The sequence below is a fragment of the Lonchura striata genome, chromosome 23 (assembly GCF_046129695.1).
Source record: "Lonchura striata isolate bLonStr1 chromosome 23, bLonStr1.mat, whole genome shotgun sequence".
Lineage (NCBI taxonomy): Eukaryota > Metazoa > Chordata > Aves > Passeriformes > Estrildidae > Lonchura > Lonchura striata.
Window position 1 is genome coordinate 1,596,087 of NC_134625.1, and position 25,379 is coordinate 1,621,465.

A 25,379-nucleotide genomic window follows, 5' to 3' on the forward strand; every position below is an offset into this window, starting at 1 on the left:
TGCAGAAGGGAAAGTGTGGCATGTGTAGTTTGCACAGCAGTCAAGGGGTTTATGATGCTGAGTCCTGTTCCCTAACCCAAATTATCTTTGTGATTGTTATTCTAAATTTCTAGTAGGCAGTTGCACAAGCAGCTGATCGGGGTTTGCTCCCCAGTTCTAGGAAACATAGTCAGTGTCTCTGCTCCTGTGATGGCAGTTTTCTTCATAGACATTTGCTTTGCTCCTGATTCACTATTCCCTGGAGAAAATAATTTCCCCACATCTCAGTCATCCTTGTCTGCAAACTGGGGTTGTGTTGTCTTTTCTGTAAAACACTTTGAGATCCACCAGTGTAAAATATCTGGTGAAAGTTGGGCATTACTGGTACGAATTCTTGGCCACCTACCTGGAATACTTGCAGTATTTATTTAGGTTCTGCCCCTTCTAATTTTCTGTAATAGAAGCCACACAGAGCTTGATTCAAACCAAGCCAAATTTAGTATTGATTATACAGATTTCCTTCTGAACTATTGCAGTACTACATTTTTATGGGAATGAGCAAAGCTTCAGAAAACCTGTCTGGTCTCCCTGGCCATCTTCCATCCTGTTGCTGTAGCACCACTTCTCTGTTCACTTCCTAACCCTGGGCAGCTCATCTGGAGCAGTTTGGGAGCTGCAAAGGCAGCTCTTCACTGTGCTGTGAGAGGGAGCAAGGAGAAACATGTCAGTCCCTATAGACTTGTGGGTAGGGCAGTAAAAGTCAGTTAAGCTACTGGAGCAGATTTACCCAAGTGCTTGACACCATCACTGCAGTTTAACCAGAACCCTTCTGTAGGCCTTCTCAGGACCCTGCTGCTCTCCAGGCCCTTTCCTTAGGAACAGCTGTATCCTGTGTGCTGGATAATGCAGGAACTCTCCCAGCTCGGCTTTGCAAAGGCAGATGTGCAGCTGCTCCAGAATTGTGCAGTTCTTTGCAGTGCTGAGACTGTGGTTATTGGAACTGTGCTCTCCTTCTGGCTGTGACTGATGCTGTCAACCTTTTTCAGGTGGGGGACATCGTGTCTGTCATTGACATGCCACCAAAGGAGCTGACCTCGTGGTGGAGAGGAAAACACGGGTTCCAGGTAGGCAGCAGCACAGCCATGGCAGTGGGACTGGAATAAAAGCAGGAACCTCTGTGCTGTGTTCCTGGAGCTGCTGTGCCTGCTCAGGGTGGCTCAGGGGACGAGCAGGGTGTCCCTGCCTTGGTGTCAGGGGACTCCCCTTCTTTCTGGGCTGGAGCTGGGGCTGGAGCACACTCAGGGTCTCCACTGGAAGTTTCCTTCCTCCCTCACCACAGGAGGAGGGTTGGCCATGGCCTGTGATGGACAGCTGGCCTGATGGCAGTGGAAGCTTGTGCTGTGCCCCTCCAAGGCAGCTGACACTGTTACTCACATCATCCTCTTCCTTCCAGTAGCTAAAACCAGACCAGGCAGAACATAGAGGATTTGGAGAATTCCAGCTGATGAAACAGTGCTGCTGACTTAGACCAGCCACCCATGTATGCCTGTGTTCACTGTGTGGTGTCAGTGCTGCTGGTCCCTGTAAACATCACAGCACAGAGATGGAGACTGAATTTTCAAGAGGTCCTAAGCATGCCTGGGGATTAGGTACCAAACCTTGTGTGTTGAAGTGGCACTGTCCTTCCAGGGAATTTTTTATTCCTTTGGATTTTGCCATTAGGAAATGTAAAAGCTTTAAAAGTCTCTTTTAACCAAGAAAACCCCAGAGCCACTGGGGGCTGGAGGGCTGACTTGTGCCATCTCACATTTCAGCTGCTTTCAGCCAGAGATTTCCATCTGCAGCTGCTGTCTGTGAGCGCGTAGGATGAGGAGTTTGCTCTGCAGAGGCTCAACATTGACCAGACACTTGTGTAATTTGGCATGGAAAGTCTTCTCAAGGTCCTCAGGTTTTCCCTGGCAGCCCTTTCTGTGCCAGACCAGGCTGTGGGCCGGCTGTTGTCAGTGCCCAGCAGTTGGATCTCTCAGTCCAGCTGGATGCAGTGTACTTACACCATCCTGTGCTGTCTGCTCAGCCAGGGCATGTGAGACACAGCTTGTGTTGGTTTTGTGTCAGGTGTGGGAGTTCAGGTGACACAGAGCAGCATGATTATAGACTAGCTGCTCTGGAGTTTCATTTGTTTCTAGAGTCAACACACTGGTACTACTTGAACAAACTTCTGCTTCTGAACTGTGTTGTGCCTTTGCTGGACTTGAATTCTAATCTTAGAAGCCTTAAAGCTGAATATGCTGTACTGTACTGTCATGGAATCAGAGAATGGCTTGGGCTGGAAGGGACCTCAGATAATACAAGCAGTAAGAATTCAGAGAAAGGGAATTTATCTCTGGTGTTGCTACACCAGACCTAGAGATGAGTTACAGGTGGAAGTGTCCAAGATGGATGCACATAAAGAGTGTGTAGGTGAAGAATGTTGTTACAGCAAGAGGTGTAGGCACAGATGAAGCTGTGCAGCCTCTAAAGCATTTGTTAGAGGCAAATAGTTCTGTTCCTGTTTAGGAACATTGCAATGATAGCAATCTGTTGATCCAGTCATTTGAATTGATAAAATAAATCAACAGAGCCCCCTTGCCAGATAGTTGTGATTCTGAGAGCAGATAAAAGGAGGAGGCCCTGCCACCAACTGTTTGGACAGCTTGTCCTGTTATTGCTCAGGTTTTTGCTTCATGTTAGGGAGGAGCAGGGTTTTATCAACCAACCACAGCTTCCATTAGAAATCATGTCTTGATAGGAGTAAAGCAAGAACAAGGAAGAATTTTTTTTTTTTGGCTGAGGAGGGAAAAAATACTTTTGACTTAAAGAAACTCCCCTGTTTTTGTGTATTTGAAGCAGCTATGAGTTGTGTGTGCCCAGACAGAAGTGCCTTCACTCCTGCCTGTCCTGCATCCTTTGGGATAATGGGAGGGCTCTGGTGAGGAACTGGAGATGTGAGCCAAAAACTGTCTCTGACAGGCTGCAAGCACCTGCAGCTTGGATTCAGCATGGAAGTCAGAGTGTTCCTGCAGCCAGAGCTGTCCTTCAGGGATGACTCACTGGGTTTGTATCCATCACACTTCCCTGGCACAGTGCCTGTTCTCTCTGCATACCTGAGCTCACGACTGCATTGCAACACACCTAATCCTGTGTGAACAAAACAACCCACGAGGCTTCTTAGCATTTGCTCTGCTTAAAGTAAAATGACTTTTAAGACATTTTTCCTCAAGCTTTTTTCTCTTCCAGTGCCCTCAGTATGAGTCAGTACTTTCTCTGTAAGATTGTTACCTAAATTACAGCCACCTCCACATTAACAACCTTCAGCCCTCTTTGTTCTGCTCTGCTTTTGCTTCATGCTTTGTCTTTTCAATCAGTTCTGTGTCAGGGAGCTGAGTCATTGGGGACAGGCCCTTGTTTGATGCATAACTGCCTTTGGTTGTCCTGAATTATTCTGTTTTTTGGGAATAGTTTCCTAAGGTGGAGAGCTGCCCCACAGCCTGCACTGCTGTAGAGGTGACAAAACCAGGGTGCACAGCCAAGAGGGGGCTGGACTGATTTTAATCACACCGAGATTGCAGCAGCCACAGCTGGTTGTGAGTCTGCCAGTCTCAGTTCCATGGAAGCCCAGAATGCTTCCTGGAGGGGAGGGAGGGGAGGGGACCTTGGGGATCCCACCCCTCCCATGGGCAGGGACACCTTCCACTACCCACACCCCATCCAGCCTGGCCTTGGGCACTGCCAGGGATCCAGGGGCAGCCACAGCTGCTCTGGGCACCTGTGCCAGGGCCTGCCCACCCTCACACCCACCCAATATCCCATCCAGCCCTGCCCTCTGGCAGTGGGAGCCATTCCCTGTGTCCTGTCCTTCCATCCCTTGTCCTCAGTCCCTCTCCAGCTCTCTGGTTTCCCAAAGTGCTGCTGGCGCACCAGTCAGGAATGGATAACAGCAAGTACCATCCCACACATACATTTTCTTTGTGAATAAAAGAAATTAAAATAGTTCTTTGGCCCAGGTGTTCAACTCTCTTTAACAGGAGTTTAGGATAAGAGGAGTAATAATCCTGTTCCTCCTGTTAGTAGTGCCCTAAAGTGAAAGAGCATGTCAGCAGGGGTTCCTTTGGGAATAAGGTGAGGGTGTCCTGCTCTCTGTGTAGTCACTTGGCAAAGACCAGTGAAAAATCTCCTCAGGAAGGCCAAATAGGCCATAAAAAGTTGCTGTTTCCCTGTTTTGCTAGACTGTTATCAGATTTAAAAGGAAAAGAGAAACTTTTTGACTAAAATTGAATCCACACTGTAGATTATGTCAAACCCAAAAAAAAACAATCCAAACGTCTCAATGTTTCATTTGTCATTTATGTTGCATTTACTTCTTCATTTGTTTCAATTCCCTCCCCATACTGAAAATTACCATTGTTACTCTGACTTTTCCCTTTAAAGCCTCTAGTGTCCTCCAGTTTTAGCAGCCACTGTTGTAGAAGTGAAAAGATAAAGCTGGAGTAGGTGTTGCAGAACAGTTCTCATGCACCAGCAGCCTGTACCTTCCTCCTCTGCTGAAGGTCTGTAGTGATATATTTAACCTTTAGATGACCTTGCATTTATCTAAATATATACTACCCTGGCTATTAATTTTCCTGCATTCCCAAATCCTTTAATCCTGGCTCAAGCTTTAATAGTGCCTTGCTGCATCTGTTGAGATTAACTCTTGGACTGAACTCATTCATTTATACAAAATCATGGAAAACTTCCCATAGGAGAAGTAGCATCTTTTAAGTGGGTGGGAATGAGGCATAGTTGTGGATTATAACCCTGACAAGGATCTCCTGGGAATCTTACAAGAAAAGTTAGAATAAGTAAGTCTGAAAATGTAATAATTTCTAACGGTGAGTTAACAAGCGGCAGCCAATACAATTCTTTGCCCCTAAAAATCCATTGTAATTATTGGTGTGAACATGGCAAAAGTGATACATGGAGAGCAGGTAGAATGTTTGATTTGGGAAGGTGCTGGGATATCTGGAAGCAGTGACATCACCATCCAGGGTCTTTCATTTCTGAATTCCTGGTTAGTGTGTTGTACAGTGCATCCAGAAACGGGAGAAATACTATGTTAACAGCCAAAGACAAATGAGTTTTGATTTCATGTCCAGCATTTGATTAAATGTTCAACAGTGTGGGATCTGGGGTTGGGTTTAGATCCACGTTTAGATGAATAATAGAAGGTTGGGGTCCCAGGACTTCAGGTTTCTTTATACAGACAATGTGGGCAGTTACTGAAAATAGAAGAAACTTCATCACTCCAGCTGTGGAGTTTCTCAGATGATGTCTGTGTGGTGGGCTGAGACTTTCCCTAGATCTGTGCGATTTTTCCTAAATTAAATATTGCCTCCTGTATGTCTCACATGGGAAATGTCCAGCAGAGACTCTCAGCCACAGTGAAGTGTTGAAGTTCAGCCTGGGGAAGAGAGGAGAAGATTGTGTGGAGACCTCAGAGCACCTTCCAGTGTCTGGGCAGGCTATAAGGAAGGTGGAGAGGGACTTTGCATCAGGAACTGATGTGACTGGACAAGGGGGAACAATTCAGAATGAAAAAAGGAAAACTTAGGTTGGATATAAGGAGGAAATTCCTCTCTGTGAGGGTGGGCAGGCCCTGGCACAGGGTGCCCAGAGCAGCTGTGGCTGCCCCTGGATCCCTGGCAGTGCCCAAGGCCAGGCTGGATGTTGGGGCTTGGAGTAACCTAGGGCAGTGGAAGGTGTCCCTGCCCTTGGCTGGAATCCTTAGGGATGATCCCTAAGGTTCCTTCCAGCCCAACCCATCCTGGGATTCCAAGATGTAAAACCATGAAGTGCATTTCGTTTAAACACCAGCACTAAAGTGCCCATGCCACTCAGCCTGTTCTGTGGCATCTCCCAGCAGAGGAGGTCCCTGAGCCATGAGCTACCAGAGGAAGGGTCTCTATGTGATGCTGCTCTTCATGGTAATTTTCCTGTGTTAGTTGGCACATTTCTGTATATAAATGCACAAAAATCCCCACTGTGTTCCATAACTCCAGGATACTGTGTCCTTGCAAACCTGGCACACCCAGCTGAGGGAGTGGCTGGTGCAGCCAAACCTCGTTTTGGATTTTGGGTGGGTTCTGTGAATCTCTTGTGGGCCTCTTGTGATGCCCAGACCAGTCCCAGTTACAGGGAACTGCAGCTCAGAGCCAGAGTGCTGCTGGCCCAAAGTGCTGGTCCTGCAGGCTCTGCTCTGAGCTCAGAGTCCTGACAACAATCATATTTCAAGTCTGTGACATTGTGTGATGGGTGACAGCTTGTCCTTGTGCTTGGGCCCTGCTGGATATGTTGGGGTGTGGGAAGAGGAAGGTGCGGACTCTGCTAACTGTTGCTTCCTTTGGGAAATTTGGAATAACTTCAGTCTGGACACCCCGCACATCACGCTGCCACCAAACTGGTAGGAGGTTGGTGGGTGCAAATCAACTTGGAGTAGGAAGGAGATCAATCTTTTTCCATGGAGACAAAAGGGAATTGTGTAAGATGAATGAATAGAGGAGGGAGTGTCTGTCAGGTTTGGTGTTGGGTGAGAAACACAGAGAAAAGGTGGAGAAAGATGGACCATGGATTAAAGTTACCAAAGTTCTGCTCTGGTCTGACTTTCACCTGGGATGAGAGTAAGAAGAAAGATGCTGGGAAGAAGGAGAGAAGGTGGGGTGAGGGAAGTGCCAAATTCCTCTCTGGGCACGGCTTAGCCTGAATCTTCAAACAGGGAAAGGGAAATAATTTCACTTCTCCTGAGATACAGCAGCCCCTCTTGAGTGGCATGGGAATGTCTGCAGATCCATCCTACTCGAAGAAAACATTAGGATCCTTCCCACAGCCTTTAACCCTTAGGCTGGTTTAGAGGGGCTCTCCAGCCTTTCTGCCTTTGAGGGGCTGCAGGGAGAAATGCTGAGTTAAAGGTCAGTGGAGGGACACTGCAAATTAACATTCAGAGTTGATCACTCCAGACCTTGCCGTGCCTGGGGCTCTCGGGTTGTTCTCTCAGGGTGCTGGCAGCAGAGCAGAACCTGCAGGTGTCAATGACTGCTGCTCATTTGATGCTGGATAATGTCAGGGAGCATCACGCAGGGGGAGTTGAGGGGAGGTGTTGGTTGAACACTTCAGATCATAACACTCCATAACACTCCATTTCCTCTTTCTGTTTTACTCCAGGTTGGATTCTTTCCCAGTGAATGTGTTGAACTCATCAACGACAAAGTCCCTCAGTCCGTGACCAATTCGGTGCCAAAACCAGGTGTGTAAATCAGCTTTTCTTGATGCACTGAACTGGACTGGAGTTTTCTTTGTGTGTTCTGTGTTTAATACCTCCTTCACACGTCATGACTGTTGATCATCCCCTGCACATCCTCATGCTTCACTCTGTGTGTTGATCACCCACATGTTGCCCCTCTCTGGGGAGCTTCCACTGTTGAATGTCTTTCACCTGCTGTACAGACTTGAATCAATGTCCACCTCCTGCCTGACTTGAGGGATTTAAACCTGTCAGAACTTCAAGATACTTTGAGCAGTCTGTAATGAGAGATTCCATGAAATATCCTGGTTCTGGGTGATCAAGGGAGTGTTGCATGTCAGGATTTTTTATACAGAACATAGATGAGCAGGAGTGTTTGTGCTGATCAGTTGGAATAGATCAACTTGGTACTGAAAGGTTCTTTCTGATTGAAGATAAATGGAGGAAGCTCTAACAGAATTGGAATGCTGGTTGCTTATGCTCTGGGTACATGGCTCCATCTGCTTCCTCCTGCTTCTGGACAGTTCTGTGTTGTAGGAAAAACAGGCAAATTAATCCAAAGTTCTGCTGAAGGAAGGAATAATAAATAGAGAATGGGATTTTGGATCTTACTCTGCTGTCAGCCTTCCCATTCTTTCAGTATATTCTGGAAGTGATTGGCATAAGGTGTGCTGGCGTAACTGAGATCTCTGTAAAATTAACTGGTGGGGAAGCTGAAATTTTAAAAAAAAAAATCTCTATATTCATATAGGTAAAAATATTTCTATATATCTTTACTATCAAGAAGTTTGAATGTGCTGTTCTTTCTTAGAATGTTAAGCAGCTGGAAAGTGGAGTTAGTGTTGAACTGGTGTTCTTTTCACCCCTCTTCTCTATTTTAATGATGTTCCTTACCTTGGCAGATTGCCGACTTGATACTTTTAAACAAATAGATGGGATTCAAAAGCTGCACGTTTACCAAGGGAAATAACAAGCATTTTAGCAGCTCAGAGCTCTGGGGTTTGATAGAAAGTCATGGATACCCAAGCTGTGAGTGTTCTTCAGTGATCTGTGTGCTTTGGAGAGCTGGCAGGTCGGGGCAGGGGTGTCCTCAGCCATTGGCACTGCCAGCCTCTGACATTCCTGGGAATATGCATCTGGAATCAGAGGCACAGAGATGGGCATTCCCTGATCCAGGATCTGCCTGTGCCCAGTCACTGCTTCATCAGCTAAAACAGGAAAGGCAACTTCCAGCCTAAACACAAGCAAATGTTTATTGTTAAACGTGACTCAGGCAATTCAGTGTGCTCATCTGCTGGGGAGCAGGGTCTGCTTTAGGGGGAGAAAATGGAGCAGAATGGATGAAGAGATTCTGTTTGGCTTCAACAACACCATGGGGGTGGATTTCCCCCTTCAACCCTGGGAAGTGTTTGATACAAAGCTGGCACCACAAGTCCATGTCCCATGAAAAGGAATAAGTCAGAAGATATTGCCAAGTCACAGAAGTGTCCCCTGACCTTCCCTGATGGTTGTTCCATGGGTACATCAAAAGGCTCCCAGAGGAGAGTTCTAACAAGCTTCGAGATGTAAGGAATGGTGCAGCTGATTCTGTCAACCTGCCCCTCCTCTGCACACAGAATTCCTGATGCCACTCCTTGGGTACATTCTCTGTGCACCTTGGGAAGTGACTGCACTTGAGTGATGTTGGCAGGAGTCTGGGATTCCTTCCTTGGACGCTGCAAAAGCTGGTGGGAGAGGAGTCAGGGAGAAGGTTCCTGTAGTTAGGGAATGGTGGATGTGGTGCTGGAGGACTCCAGGAACTCCTTGGCTGGATGAAAATGCAGTGTGAGATGGGTGAGAGTAGGAAGGCAGGAAGGAGTTCCAGTTCCAGCTGTGCCAGCACAGCCCAGGGAGGTGGCATGGGGCAGGACTGAGGTGCTGCCAGAGGGGAAGCTGCAGGGCTGGCTGGCAGTGCCATTGCTGGGATAATGCACTTTCCACGCCCATACTCCTGCATCTCGTGTTTTCCACTCCTCACCTTATGCACACTGCATATTTCTCATGCACTTAAATACCCACACTAATTCGTTTTCTCCCTGTACCTGTATTTAAAACGTCCATTTGGCTGTCCCCAAGGAACAGAATTTTCCTAAAAGTCTCACTTGGAGCTGTTGTCCTCACTTGACATTAGCAGGGTATTTCATCTTGAATTAATGTGAAGTTGTGGATTTGGCCTTGACAAGCTGCACTTATCAACAGGGCAACTTTGATTTCTTTAATCAAAATATGATGTGTGAGCATCCAGGACATTGTGTATGTGCAGAGTAAAGCTCGTTGCCATGAAGGAATTTCCAAACACAGACCTCCTCGTGCTGCTTAATTGTCCCTGGAACTGGCTGGGCTGAGAAACCTAATGAAAAGCAGATGGAAAGCAGGGAACTTTCTGCCCTGGGTTTCTATTATTATTTATAATTAGAGGGTTTGATGTGCACAAGGGATGGGGACAGGATTTTAATGGAGACATAAAACATTGCAGTGGTCTCTCATGCAGGGCAGTGACTGCAGTTCAATGGAGATGAAACATAGGGAAGGGCAGAGGATGGTTGGGATTGAGGGCAAACTCTGCTTTTGGAAACAGTATTTTCATGGACTGTGGCAGGATGTGCTTTGTACCAGCAGCAGTGGTTCCAGGGCCTGGGATAAGTGATGGAAAATGGAAAAATATAGAAAATACAGAACAATCATACAGAGAACTGCCCTTTTTATTCAGTTCTGAACAATCAGAGTCATATGAAAGAATATCAGTTTTTCCCCACGTCACCTCTCAAATATGTTTGACAATAAAATTTGGAGTCAGGAGAGGAAGGGTACCTGTTGAGAGGTGTTTTCCCTCCTGTGTTGGACTAAGCCTGTGCCCTCTTTTTTTCATCTTCAGTCCTGTAAGAAAAAGCTTTTTTTTTTTTTTTTTTCCCAGCTGAGATGCAAATGCTTTCCTGACTTTCTGTTTATGTAAAAAACACTGTAAAGATCTAGGAAGGTTCTGTGGGCTCATAAAATCCCACATTTCTTGAGCCCTTTCCTTTTTTCTAAATTCTCTCAGGATTCTTAGTGGGGATACAATACACTAATGATAATTTTTTAGCTGAAAATATTATATTGGATTGATATCTACTATTTAATAGTTAATATTATCAATTTAGCTGAATTTCAGTGCCAGAATAGATGGAATCAGCTCATTTTCATGAGCATTTGTAGAGATCCAGGATAAAGGCTGCATTTGAATTTCAGATATTCAGAGAGAAGTGATCTTTCAAATATTCAGTGTTGCTCAGAAGGAGAAGTGTGAATAGCTGCTCTGGATTTTCCTTCTAAGTGAACACTGATGAATTGCTTGAACTTTGTGGCTGTGTTGACTCTTCTTGTCCCACTCTGTCCATCTCTTTTTGGGAACAGTGTGTGTCCATGTGTGCTCATGTTGTCCCCACTCCTCAGTCACAGTCAGTGTCTCAGCTCTCTCTTTCAGTCCCTTTCTTCCTCAGAATTCTGGATATTCATAGTTTAGCAGTATTTTAACCCACATTTCATACCTTACCTCATACTTGCAGTTTGTTTTTGTATTTTCCTAATAAGCAGCATCTTCCTGTGACCCAACTTCATTGCAGTGGCCTTGGCAGTCATTTTGGGGAAGGTTTTAGACTTGGTCTTTGCTGGGAAGCAGCTACTTTCAGTGGGGAAACACAGAACTAAGCAAAGGGGGACAGTTAGAGCTGAAGAGAAGAAATGGGGGATAAGAAGGCAATATTTCACTTTTTTTTCCCTCACCCCAAAATAAGCATTTTTAAAGCCTCAGGGCTCATTCTCGCAAAGAGCTGTATAACCCAGCAGCTCTGCCCAATTTTATGGAGGCATTTTCAACTTCCTGTCTCATCCATTTAATTTATGTTTGAGAAGTGAAGGTGTTCTTATTAAAAGGCCCCCTGTCAGTATTACAGACTGTTGTGAATTACTAATTTTCTTTTTAAAACATCAATAACAGATCAGTCTGGGTCAGCACACCCAATACAAATAATCCACTGAATTTTAGGAGGATTGAAATTTAGCTCTGAATCAGGCAACAGGCTCTGCCCTGACCTCCTGCAGGCTCTGGTCAGTGCTGGAGAAATTAATTTTAACTGCAAAAATGCAAATTGAGACACATTCATTGAGCTGTTGTAATCACAGCAAGGCCATGCCTGGTTTGAAACAGGCTCATTTCTAATCCCTGGATAAAAAAGATTGTGGTCAATTTTTATTTTAATAAAAATCAGAAATAAGAAAGTGCAAACAGAGCTTAAATTCTGCAGATGCCCAGGCTGAGCAGCCATTTGACACTGATAAGAGCATCATGTCTTAATTAGCGCTCTATAAAGAAAACAGGGAAAGTGAAAGATAATTAGTACCAGTCTTGTTAATCTGAAGTAAACAAAGCAGTTGTTTGGTGTTCATGCCACTGTGTCATTAAAGCTGAATTAAATGGAAAAGCGCTGAGCCAGGGCAGGTCTCCGTTTGCAGGGGCAGGCAGAGAGGGGATGAGCACCCAGAGCTGCCCGGCTGGAGCTGCTGCCAGCCCTGCCAGGGAATCCTGGTGCCCTGGCCACGGGGGTTCAGGAGGGGAGGGCAGCAGTGGGGATGTGCAGAGCCACTCCAGGAGAGTCCTCTCCATGTGTGTGGGAGGTGCTGCAGGAATTTCCCGGGCAGGTCCCTGCCTCACCCCTGCTCGTGCAGTCCTTAGGCTGGAGAAGTCCCAGCACTGCCCAGCAGTGCCGTGGTCACCTCCAGACCTGTCCCCAAGTGCCACATCCCACACTTTGCCTTCCCTCCAGAACACAGGCGTGGGGCTGGGGCAGAGCTGGGCCTGCCTCCTCTGCACTTCATGATTTTCAGGAAAAGGACAGCAGCAAAACACAGCTCTGAGACAATAATGCTGCTTTTTGCACAGGGTGAAGAGTAAGAACAGCTTCGGCTTTAGCAGCGGGAGAAATGAGGGAAAATTCAGTATATAATAAAATTCAATATATAACAAACCCTGTGCTGTTTGGCAGGACGGGGATGGGCCTTGTGCTGAAAGGTCAAACATACAAAACGTTGGAGTGTTTTTTGAGCTGGGACACAGGGTGGGAATTCCTGGATTCTCTGAATTTCCCAGGTGTTTAGCACCAAAGAACTTGGAGGATTGTGTGTGTTGTATTGTGCTATTCATAGCCCAGCTGAGCTGTGTGTGAAATGAGCTCATTTTCAGTGGAAGCATATTTTAACCAGCTGCTTTTTGTTTTTGTTTTGCTTTTTTCCTTTTTATTTTTCCTTCCCAGTCTCCCCTGCCCATGGAGTCCGTCCAGCGTCCTGGAGCTACTTCCCCCCTTGTAGGTCTTCATTTATTCCTTTGTCCTTCTTTCATTCTTGCCTTGTTTGTCTATCTCCTTTTTCTTTCCTTCTTCTTCTGTACATGCAGGTCAGTAGCACTGATGCCCTGAAAGATATTTATGGGAAACCAAAGCAAACCTTTGTTCTAAGGTGCTATTTTAAAAGATATTCGGACATAAAATAATACAGCAGGGAAAGAACAAAGCTGGTTATAGCTCTTTTCTGGGGGTGATAGAATCATCTTGAATCCATAAAAAGATTGAAAACATTAAAAAGAAAGAAATTAAGTGCCAGATGACCAATGTCAGTGTGAAAGAAAGGCTAAAAATGGGTGATGGGGAGGAATTAAACACAGTTCTTGAAGTTTGTTAGAACATGACAACCTTCAGAAGCCAAAATTCCCTTTTTTTAAAGAGGGAATGGTGTTTGTGCTTAACATCTGACAATGCCCAAAGTGGACTAATATGTGGCTTGTTTATTCAGAGTCCTGCTTCATGTTGCCATTGTCTTTTTTAGATCCTGCTAGTGCTGGTCTAAACCTCACAGCAATAAGCTGGTGTCAGAAAAACCTAGGATTGGTCATGTAGATTTATAATTTTTACAGTAAATGCCTCACTTGCACAGATCAGCTCCCCCTGGGATGTTGTTTGGAGTCCGTAAATCAGTCTGAAAATTTGATATGCAAACACTGTAAAGAGATAATTATAAAATACATAATATTCATGTAAATGTACACAGATATATCCTTTACCCACACGCCCACTGCCAGCCTGCTGGCACAGACTGTGCTGCTGTCCCTGGAGAGTGGGGAACAGGCAGTGCTCCCTCTCCCAGGGCTCCCTCCAGGACAGGAAAACCTGGTCCTGTTGGGAAGGTTTGGTTTCCTGGGCACCTTCCTGAGCATGTGCCAACATGATCAGACCCTCCAGGCAGAAGGAATGTCCAGAGTGGGACAGCAGGGTTTATATTTGGGATATATCATTGAGAGTGAGGTGAGGCTTCTTCCGCTGCCCATGTGCAAACCCACAGGAGCCAGGGAATACTGAAACTGGGATGGAGGATTTAAGAATGAGGGCAGAATTTATTGCTGTGACTGGCCATGTCCACTGATAAATAATCTGAGAGAAAATTTGGGAGGAATCGGAATAGTGAATCTTGTAAGATCCAGGGAGTTCCCTCTGGGCACACAGATATGGAAAAAAGATTTTTATTAATATTTTTCCATCTGTATAGTCAAGTTCCTCGGATCCTTGAGCCCTTCAGATATGCAATTCCTGCCAAAGATCAGATAACACAAGAGGCTTTAGCCTGTCTATTTTTCAGGCAGGCTTTTTTATTAGGTTTTTAACACAAAAACAAGGAATGGCCACATTTCTGGTTATTTAATGCCAGTGGTCAGTGTTGAGTTCCCCTCCTCTCTCAGCTGTGAGAAGGAAGATTCTGACAACAGAGCAGATCTAATATTTCTGCTCAAAGCTATGACGCTTATTAGTGGTTCTACTTGTTTTTCTTGTGACATTAATTCCTTGTGACAGCCCTGTCCCTCTGTGAGTCACAGAATTGCCACAGAGATGACAAACTTGGCTGTGGCTGCTCTGAGAGCACCACTGGAGAGCTGAGGAACCACATCCTCCCCTGGCTGAGCAGTCCTGGGCTCTGGGGCTGTTTTAGATTATTCCTGTGTCCCACAGATCATGGCTTACGCTGCCAGGAATTCAGAAATATTTGTGTTTTTTAAGTATGGGGGATTTGAGGTCCTGTTCAGGTTTTTCTGGTGCAAAGGGGAAGTTCCTTTCTGGGCTCATTTAGGCACTGAAGTTCTTTTGTGGGCTCAGATAAACAAGCTGAGCTCTGGACAGGGAGGCAGGGGCTGGAGGAGGATTTTGTAACTGGAACAAAGTGCCCCTGACCACAAGCCCAAAATCTTTGGTCTCCCAGCCACAGCAAAGGCTGCTCCTGTGCAAGCTGTGCTGTGTTAAAAATCACTGATTACTCGTCCAGCATTTGCCAACCTAATCTGACATTTATTTTATATAATTTTTAATATTCTTTTTACAGTGAAAACTCTGCTTAGGGTGGTCTCTGCACAGCATCCCAGAATCCCAGACTGGTGTAGGTTGGATGGGAGTCTAAAGATCATCTGGTTCCACCTGCTGCCATGGGCAGGCAGGGACTGGAATTGGGAACTGGCCTGCACACACTGTGCTCACTCCTGAGCCAGCTCCAAGCCCAGTTATTCAGGCCCCAGCACCACCCACTTCATCCCCAGCTCAGTTTTCCAGGGATTTGGGTTAGTTCAGCTCAGTGGATCAGCTCCCTCACGCTCCTGCTTGCACACAGACATTGATGGGCAGGAACAATTCAGGCCTAGAACAGCCCAGAGGAGCTCAGCTCTGCATGCCCAGCGCTGAACTCTGCATTTCTCCAGCTCTGTCTCTCTAATTGCTGTCTCTCCACACTGAATTGTTGGTCTCCTACAGTCCCTCTAGGAGATTTTTAACTCGTCCTCTCTCTTGCCTTCTGTCTGTCCCTGTGCCCCCTCCCCTGGTTATCAGATTTGGAGATGGATAGTGTAAAACCAGGCTCTGCATTTGTTACCGAGGCTCTGAACCAGTCCCACCTGAGCTCAGGTAGAGCCTGTTCTGTGCCATCACTCTCTGTCCTAACCACGTCTAACCCTGTATGTGGTAGCAATAACCCCTCACTAACCCCTAGGCTTGCTGGCAGAACCTACCTGTAGTGTAATAAGTAGTGAAATAGAAAATTATTATTTTCTTTTTATATTAAAACCTGTTGGGTAGAAAAGCCAGTGCCTGGTTCTGAGAACCCACCTTCTCAGGGGCAGATTTTCTGCAAGTGATCTCCAGACTCAGTGAGTGAATCCAGATCTTAAGGTGCTGCTCAGCACACCTGGGCCTTGCCTTGTGCACCCTCTGCAGTATCAGCAGCCATGTGGGTGTTAATCTGTGTATCAGGAATCAGCTTCTTTTCTCCCCCAGCTGCTGCATTTCTAAATATAAAGCGTTTTTTCCCCAGGCTTTCAATTTGTGCCTCACTATCAAGAGTTTGCCAAACCCTCTGTGACCATGCTCTGGAAGGAAGAGCTTGCTTGAATAATAGAGGGAAGAAATGTGGTTAAATATATAGTTTTATGGCAATGGAAACAACCCTCCTGTGAGCCCAGTGCACTGTGAGAGCAGAAAACAGCTGTGCTGTGTTGTCATTGCCATGACAACATGGCTGTTGCTTGTCAGAACTGGCACTAGGTGAAATTAAAGTGTTCCAGTGGAACTGAGGAGCTGAGATGTGTCCCTGGTACATTTTATGTAATTAAACATTTGATCCTCAGTTATTGAAAGGTATTTGACAGCAGACATTCCCATTTATTTGCTTGTTGTGTTAAGTCATACCTGAACTTCTATTTCCCTGGATCTCATAAGTGCTCAGAAATAGACTGCAGGTGGGATTTTAGGAGAGGCAGAGCAGCAATGTGTGGGAGCTTTATTTCTAGGCAGGGCTGTGCACCAAGGCAGATTGCAGAGTTCTTGTACAGGCTTCAGACAACGTTGTCCCCCGTGTCCCTCTGTTTCACCCAGTCCCTTGGTATGAGGGTTGAACTGTACCTTCCTAGAGGTCATCCCAAGGTGAATGGGTTATTTATTATTGGATATTTGATATCAAAGAAATGCTAATAAATACACCCAGTCAGAGCTCATTTGAATCCTGCTATCCACAAAAGCATGGAATCATGGATTCCCCTGAGCTGGACCCACAAGGATCGGGATGATCCACTCCTGGGCCTGCACCAACCATCCCACCTTGTGTCTGAGAGTGTTGTCCAAATGCTCCTGGAGCCCTGGCAGCCTCGTGGCTGTGACCATTCCAAGGCAGAGGAAGAACCTTTCCTGATGCCCAACAGCACTGGTAGAACATTTCAGTTTATGAAGGAGCCAGTGCTGGAGCAATTTGGTGACTGAAGTGCTTGGGAAGTGCCAGGCCTCTCTTCTAATTGTATTTCAACTGGTTGCAAATCTTGTGGTTTAGGTGTAAAGCTCTGCTTCTGCTGCAGTCACTGTCTGGATGCCCATTGTTCCTTCTCCAGTCATCAGAGGAGGATTTATTTTTAAACTAGGCTTTAGGGCTTTATTTCACTCCCATCAGAAGTGCTGAAAGTTTGCTTTAAAAAAATATTACTTTGCTGGTAGTGTGGATCTTGGATACATTAAGAATGTCAACCTTCACCTTCAATAATTGTGTTGTTTTGTTGGATTTCAGTGCAGTGAGCTCTGCAAAGTACTTATTTACCCTGAATTGCTCCACTAATTAATTACCTGGTTTCAGGAGAAGGGTATTTATTGCAGGGACTGCCCAGGACTATAAGACTGTTTAGTTCTTTTAGGTCTTTAACTTTCATGTCTGCACTGCACATCAGAACTGCAGCAGCATTTTAGTGAGTTTTTAATTTAATTTCTCCTTCTCTTTGCTATCCCTCCCTTGTTTTAAGTGATCTGTCTTTTGTTCCTTCCCATTTTTTGGCAGAAAGAGATGAGAGCTGTGGGCTGATCTGTGGAAATGCTGCTAAATACAGGATTCATCTGGTCCTCTATGAAATTTGCACCACAAAATCTGTGATTCTGCTGGAAAAGTAGGAGTTGGAGAGTACAGCTTCCTGAGCCTGTGTGCTGGGAACAGACATGGCAAAAATTTGGTGTTCCCTGGGCAGGCAGGAATGGGATGTAGGAGCATCCCAAAAGCAGCAGCAGCAGCAGCAGATCTGTCCTGCCTGGGATGAGGAGTTGCTCACAGCCCCCTCTGGGGGAGTGGATTTGGAGCAAGTCCCACTGTGCTTCAGCCAGCCAGGCAGCACCATGTGTGCTGTTCTGCTCTTCTAGCAGTAGTCTGGGAGAAGGAACCAGCAGGGCTCTGGATCTGGGGCTGCCACTGCTGCACTCTCCCCACAGGGCACAGGATGCTTTTGGCATTCCATGGAAACACAGCATTCCCAGTTGTGGGCTGAAGCTGTGAATTATCTAAATGTCCCATTTCCCTTTTGCAAGGGGGCAGGGCTTGGGTGTTCCTCTAAACCTGCACAGAAATCCACCTGAGAGTTCTCCAAAGCTTACCATGGTAAGACTTGCAGGCACACAGGATGGCAGGGAATTGCAGTTTTGGGAGTTATTCACTAAACTGGGACATGTAGTGGATTTACAAGGAGCAGGTTTTAGAGTTAAAAAGCGTAAATTATTCTTTCTACGCTCTCTGCCTATGGGGGCATGTTTTATTTGTAATTTGCTTTTGCCTTTTGCCTTCACTGGCAAATCTGAAACACTTTTCCTAAACAAAATCTCTAAACCTTGGCTAACTTCTAAGTGAGAGATGAGCAGGAATTGTATTTCACAAAGTTCGTAAGGATGCAGAGCATTAGGGGGTTAATGTATTTCTCCTTTCTCTGTAATGCTTTAATCCTTTAAAACTGCAGATGTTTCTCACAATGGCAGTGAGAGCCAGGAGTGCACTTTGGCAGTGCTTTAGGAGCACCCCTGGCTGTTCCTTGCCCCCACACTGAGGAGTTTTAGGTGCTGTTTATGCAGTATTTGCAGTGAGAACAAATCCATGTTTCTGTGACATTTCCTGGGTGCTATGGAAACTGTCTGTGTGGTTCTCAGGAAGTTCAGAGTGAGTTGGTTGACATTTTCTTCAATAGGCTTGGGTTTGAAAGCCTGGAGTGGAAAAGCAGAATCTGGGGATGAGTGTTATGTGTGGAGGGCACAGGGGAAGCTGGGGAAGGGGCAGAGCAACTGCAGCAGGGCAGGAGATCCATCCTTTGGAGAGAAGCTGGACTGAAACAAAAGGCACCCGCTGGCTCAGGGACCCAGGAGCAGGAGGAAGGTACCCTTTGCTCCTGCTTTTTCACTCATAGCTTCTTTTCTTTTTTAGCTGAACTCTGAGAGTTTTCTAATCTATGAAAGCCCTTCTGGAGCCCTCCCAGCCCTGATGGGGTGGATCCTGTGTCCCCTCAGAAAGTGCCATGAGTGCAAAGCCAGTGGTCCCAGGACAGCTGGTGGACACCAGTGTTGTCCTGTGGCACCACCAGGTGCAGGCTGAGCCTGGCTATGCTCCAGGGACCTTCTGCCTTCTCTGAACAATCCCAGTGAGGCACAGGTGGAGGTGTCAGTGAATAAGCCTCTGTGTCCAGCCCCCAAGTTTGCATTCAGGTTTTTCCCTGGCATAGCTTAGTCTCCTGGAAGTATGGAAAAGATCCTACACAGAGCTAGCACAAAAAACCCCATCCCTGCCCAACCCAATCCTCTGCCAGGCTCCAGGCTCCTGGCCTAAGAGCCCTTTAGCAGCTTCAGGAAGCAAGGGGAGCAGCAGAGCTCCATCAGTTGAGGAGCATCCTCTGCTCCATGCCAGCATATCCTACATCCCCACTGGGAGGCACTGCTGGTGTAATTACAGGGCTGGAAATCAGCCTCCAGGTGCAGGGAAATGCCTGGAACACAGGTAGAGAGAAGAGACAGATTAATTCCTGTGTTCCCTATCAGGCAGTTTCTCCTTGAGTGTGGTCACTGAGGCTTTGGGAAGAAGCTGAGCCCATAAACAGCAGCTTCAGGCATTTCACACTTTGGCAGATAATTTTGTGGTGAGACTTGACCATGTTTCCTGGGGAATTTTAATTGGAAAGAAAAGGAACAATCATGGTGTGTGGATCTGTGCACAGTCTGTACACATCAGTTCATGAATAATGACATAGAACTGTGTTCTGTGCAGGTAAGACAGAGCTGTGTTGATGTTTGTTATGAAAACATTCCTGGTGTTTGAGAGGCTGGAGCCCCTAGAATAGGCTGAGTAGTGTGAAGCAGAGCAGTGAAACTTGGCCAAGTGCAGGGAGTTGGAGGCCCCAGTGTGCTTTAATAAGGCCACTTTCCTTTTCACTTGTTCTGTGCTGCTTTCTCACTCTGCCTGCTCTCCACTTACTCAGGTTGGGGGTGATATTTTTAAACAAGATGGTTTTTTCCTTTCTCCGAAGCTGTGTCAAAATGGGGCTTAACTATAGTCATAGTTGGCTTAGCAAAACTCTGCAGTTATGCTAAAAACTCTGAAATAATGGCAAGAGGGAATTTGTTCTGTTAGGCTTTTCCTCTTCTTTTCTGAATAACTCTGTAAATTAGTGTGGGAGACAGACTGTGGCTGGGAAATGCTTCGGGCAGTTCTAACCATAAATGATGGCACAAAGCTCTGACCTCTTCCTAGCCTATGGATTTTTCAAGGGTCATGCCAGTGCTTAGCTCAACTCTCCCATTAAAACTGGTCTTGGGAAGTTCACAAAGGTTGAACAGCTGCACCACCACCCCTCTGTGCATAAAGACTTCAGAAATGGAATAGTTGGAATATTTTTCTTGCAAGCCATGGCAGACCATGGCTCCATCCACCAAAAGCTCAGTCACCACATGGTACCACTGTGCCCAGAGAAGCTGTGGCTGTCTAGAAGTGTCCAAGGCCAGGTTGGACAGGGCTTGGAGCACCCTGGGATAGTGGAAGGTGTCCCTGCCCATGGCAGGGGTGGGAGTGAATGAGCTTTAGGGTCCTTTCCAACCCATTCTGGGATTTGATGATTCCATACTCTGTGACATGAGATACCTGGATGTCAAACCTGGTTGCTGTTGGCTTTGAATCAAATCCAATAATTTTAAGGCATTCCATGCCATGATGTGCTGCTGTATTGTTTTTTTTCAAAATGCCCTACTCTGTTTTCATCTATAATTTCTCTGTAACACCCCTTATTTTAAAGGGCTTTTTGTTTATTTGTGTTTTGTGTGTGTGTGTTGGGAGCAGCTGACTGCAGGATAAATCCAGCTGAGGATGAAGCAGCATTGGAAAATCCTGCCTGTCCAACTCCTAATGATGGCTTGAAGCTCCTTCAGTGGTTACATTTACAAAATCAGAAAGCAGAAGAAGATACAGGCTGCACTAATAACATTCTCTGGGTTGCTTTGCCTTCCCAGTTCTTCTGAAATAACTTTTGGAGGATAGGGTGAATTTCAGGATTGAACTTGTGACAAGCACACAAATAGACCCTTTTTTCTGTTGTTTCAAGTATACTTGGGCTTCTTAGCTGGGTTTAAAAGATATTCATTATCTGCTTCCATTGCTCCATGGCAAGCTGACAAACTCCTCAGGAGTGGGGAGTTCATCTCTTTGACTTGCTAAATTAAAAAAAAAAAAAAAAAGCTTAAAATTGTCTGGCAAAAGAAATTAGAACAGAAAATGAGACTCGTGTGATTATTTTATTATTTCCAATCAAATATTCAGGTTCAGCAAAAGACGTGGAAGTGCTGTTCAGTGCAGTGGAGAGCACAGACCCTTGTGCAGGTGCAGAAGGTCCCAGGAGCAGAGGAGTCACATCTTGGTTGCTCAGGTTTCACTCCTAAAAGAAAGGCAGTTTCTAAGAAGGATTAGAGATTTTCCTTTACAGGAAACACAGTGCAGATGGGGGAAAGGTGTGTCACTGTACACCAGGTAGTAAAATACCTCCTCAGAGCAGTAATTTGAAAGGTAAAACCCGAGCCTGAAGGTGAGGCAATTCTGTGTTATTGAGGATTCAGCTGTTACATTCCTGCTCTGATTAGAAGAATAGGATTGGGCAACTCCTGGCCTTAATTTGAAACTGAGCACCAGCAAAGTGTGTGAATGGGGGGTTCACCAGCCTTGAAGAGTCTTCCTAACCAAGCCTGGCCTACAGGAAAAAGAAAGAAAAATATATAGGGAGCATACAACACATCCTGGCAGCTTTGGGCAGCTCAGTATTACTAGTCTAAGTCCTAGATGCTGCTTGGTATTCTATGTGCATTTTGCGTGTTAATTTGGAATAGCACTGCTTCTGCTGTATTCATCTGTGTTGGGAATTTCCCAGCTTTGATCAATGGGTTTGGTAGGAAGAGCTCACCATTCCCAGAATGGTGAGTTGGTACCAGGGAGAATGGTTTGCGCTTTGACTTATTCAGGGAGAAGTGGATTTAGGGGTCATGCTTGGCTGCTGAGGTAAACTCAGGTGTGATAGTCTGTTCATTGTCCAGGCCAAACAAGTCCAGCAGTGAATACCAAGTGTACAGAGAAGCTGGAGAACAGGATCATCGGGAGATGTGAGTCAGCAAATGATTTTGAAAATAGCAGAGGAGAAAGCATGAGCATCCAAAGAAATGAGTCTTCCCCTTCTGCTCATCAAGATATCTGCAGATAGAGAGGTAAATTCCTCCTTAATCCTTTTGAGCCTGAGGTTGCCCACTTTTAGCTGGCAAGCCCAAATTTTAAAGTGGAATCGATGAACTGGTGTTAATGGGGGAACTCGAGGTCAAACAGCACAACGGCAGAATTAATCCCACAAACCTGCAGTAAATGCAGGTAAGGTTACAGCTTCACTGGCACTAGGAAAAGGCTTGGCTGAGGCTTCCTGCCCTCCTGGCTCTTGTTCCTGCTCCAGGTGCTGCCTGAGGCTGGGCAGGGATGGCAGTGCTGGAGTCAGGTCAAGTCCCAGGGTCTCTGTGCTCTGCCCTGGGCTGGAGCCTGGCTGGAGCTGAGTTACTGGGAAATGATCCTGCCACTTGGCTTTGCTTTCAAACAGCAGAACTCCAGGAGAGCTTTTAATTGGGTTTTTCAGTGATTCAGTTCAATGCCAGCTAGCCCCTCGGACTGGGAGGGGACACCGTTGCTGTGATTGCGTTATCAGGGACACGGGGTGCTGTGGGGCCCAGGCTGTGTCACATCTGCAAGCTGGGACATGCTTCCACCAGAGCACTCAGGCCTGCCTGGTGTGTCTCCCTTCCTTCTGCACATGCTGAGACAGATCTTCAGTGTGGCCCTGGGGATTTGCAGCTGGAGCAGTGGCTGAGGGACAGTGATGGTGGCACGGATGTGCCCCTGAACTGCCCGTGTGTTTTCCTGGAGGTGCTCATGGGCTGAGGGGGTGGCACCGGGCCCGTCCCGGTGGTGAAGGTTACATGGGGCAAACCTTCGGTCAGACCGTCCCAAAATCCCAGGATCGTCAGGCTGGAAGGGACCTCGGAGGGTCACCAGGTCCTGGCTCCCTGCTGCAGCGGGGCCATCCCAGGGCACAGGGATGCAATATCTGCAGTGAGGGACACTGCACACCCTCTCTGGACAATCTGTTCAGTGCTTGGTGACTGCCCAGGGAAATTTCCCCTCACGTTCCTCTTGTCCTATTGCTGGGCACCAACGAGCACAGCCTGATTCGTCTCCTCAGCACCCCCCTTCTAGATTTTTATACCCGGGATTGTTTTACATTTATGTTTGAGCCCTTCCACAGGCGAGCAGCCGTGTGCTGGCCGCATCCCTCCCAGCCCACCCTGCGCCCTTTGCCCTGGCCGGGGCGGCGGGAGCCACACGAGGGTCCCGCGGCGGTGCCGGCCCGGGGGCAGCGTGAGCCGGGGAGGAGGGAGGGAGGAGGGAAGGAGGAAGGAAGGAAGGAAGGAGGCACCTGCGGAGGAGGAGCCGGGGAGGGGCTTGGCAGAGCCGCAGAGGCTGCGAGCGGCCGGCGCATCCCGCGGGTCGCGGCGAGCCGAGGCAGCGCGGCGCGGGGAGCCCGCGATAGCCGGCCCGGGCTCGGACAGGGCTGTCTGCGCCGCTTGTTGCTTAGGAACTTGCCAGGTACTTCGTGTGTGCGGGGAATGAGTGGCTTTGCTGAGGATTTTTCCTTCCCGGTGGTGGAGGTGCGTCGGGAAAGAGGCCCTTGGTAGATACTTTACATTGGGTATTGGGGAGGAATGCCGCCCTGGGAGGGTGGCAGGCCCTGGCACAGGTGCCCAGAGCAGCTGGGGCTGCCCAGGATCCCTGGCAGTGCCCAAGGCCAGGGGTTGGACGCGGTTTGGAGCAGCCTGGGACAGTGGGAGGTGTCCCTGCCATGGCAGGGGTGGCACTGGATGGACTTTAAAGTCCCTTCCAAGCCAAATCATGCCATGATTTGATGGTACTTAGCAGCCCCTGGCTGGGCCCAGGGTGCCGGGTTGTGCTGGGGTGTCCTGCCCAGGACACTGCCTGGAGCAGAGCTGGTCCTGCACTGGTGTGATGCTGTTGGGGTCCTCAGATGCCTCCCTGCCTGGGATCATGTTTTCAGCCAGGTGAAAATACTGGTGTCAGTAATTTCTGTCTCATCCCTGGCTGCTGGTTACAGACCTGTGCTTCTGCAGTGGGAAAAGATCCTGGGAATCCGTGCCCTTGGGCAGGTTCCCTGGTATTTGGTGACCAAATACCGATTAAATTTACATATTTGCCCCTCTCCCCATCCTTGTTAATTGTTTTACTTCTGTTTCCCTGTAACTAATCTCTGCCTTGAGGTTTCTATTCCACCTTGCTCCACACTGAGTCCATAGTTGTAAAATGTTTTATTGGATTTGTTCTCGGGTCATGGGTGTGTAGTAAACTGGAGCTGTTAAAGGGAGCCTCTTTCATGTCCGGGATGATTTGTGTGACGATTCCCACCCAGATCCCAGCAGAGGAGGAATTCCAGCGTGCACACCCCCTCCACCCCAGCCATGATCCTGGGGCTGGAGTTCAGTGCCTCCCTCTCAGATTTATGCCTCCTTCCCAAAGAAGCAGCTGACAGAAGGGAATGTCTCAATTTAAATTTCAATAGATTTTTGCATATCACTTTATCCTTTTGTCTTCCCTCCCTTCCCATACTGGTACATTCCTAAGCATTAATATTATTGATGCTGTTGGTCAGGAGAAAGGGGCTTCCTATTAAAACTGCCAGCCCATTGTTTGCTGGAGCCCTGGGGCAGGGAATGCACACTCTGGAAAATAAAATTCCCAGGGAAGAGACATTACTGTGATCACAGTAGACACTTTGCAAGTAGCCATGGCTTGTCTGTTCATATTTGTTCAGAAAACCTCCTAAAAGCCAGAGCCCATTTTAAGGACTAAATGCTCTGCAGGATCTGATTATTTGTGACAGAGAAGACAGGAGGCCTTCCCTTTCCACTCTTCCCTGGCCTCCTTTGTTCTGAGTACCACACAGGCATGATAAAAGAGGCTCATTTGAAATCAAGGCCCTGCATTGGGAAGTGAAAGGAAAAGAATATAAAGCAGGCAAAACAATACATTATCTGCATTCCTAAGTCTTAAAAAGCATATTTAATTCACCTCAAATCCCCAAACTTTTAGGTCCAATTTTCACTTTCAGTGAAGTTTTTTACACTTCTTTAGCTGTGTAAGAAGCATGTGTATATGTAAAAATGTAAATTTTATCTTCTTTTAGCTATTGTAGCCTTCTTGTGCTGTATAAAGTGACTGTAATGTGAATGAAAACACAGGTGAGTGGAAACTTAATTTCCAAAGGCAGAATCATCTCAGGGGTTGATAGTATGAACAGTTTAGGAAGTTAGGGCTGAAATGGGAGAAGAACCAGAGCAGTATGGATCTGGGAAGGGTAGGTCACTGTAGCTTGGCAGTAACTGGTTTGGGCTTCCAGCCCTTGGGCCAGTGAAAATGAGAGAGGCAGCCTTTGGGAAGGGACTGGGAGAGCAGCAGGGATGGTGCCTGTCATACCTGGGGGTACCACGTACCTCAGAACACACTGTACCCAAGGCAAAGGCAGTGCCATGGGCATCAGGAGCAGCGAGGCAGTGTGCTTGACCTGGGCCTCCTCCTGTTTCTAGAGGGATCACTCGTGCCCCTTCCCCATGGAATC

At 46.9% G+C, this 25,379-nt stretch overlaps 1 protein-coding gene across 12 annotated transcripts in view; it reads left to right on the plus strand.

The window, feature by feature from the left end:
* Positions 1-25,379, plus strand: part of ARHGAP32 (Rho GTPase activating protein 32) — a 236,883-nt gene that overhangs the window by 166,164 nt on the left and 45,340 nt on the right. For 10 of the 12 annotated variants that reach the window (XM_021531093.3, XM_077787965.1, XM_077787966.1 and 7 more), the window contains 2 exons: positions 1,026-1,103; positions 7,216-7,297. In XM_021531093.3, the coding sequence (XP_021386768.2) occupies positions 1,026-1,103; positions 7,216-7,297 (160 nt within the window). Of the gene's footprint in view, positions 1-1,025; positions 1,104-7,215; positions 7,298-12,621; positions 12,673-15,228; positions 15,304-23,193; positions 23,339-25,379 lie in introns of those variants that run through there. The other 2 variants (XM_077787967.1, XM_021531098.3) reach the window with 2 other exon arrangements.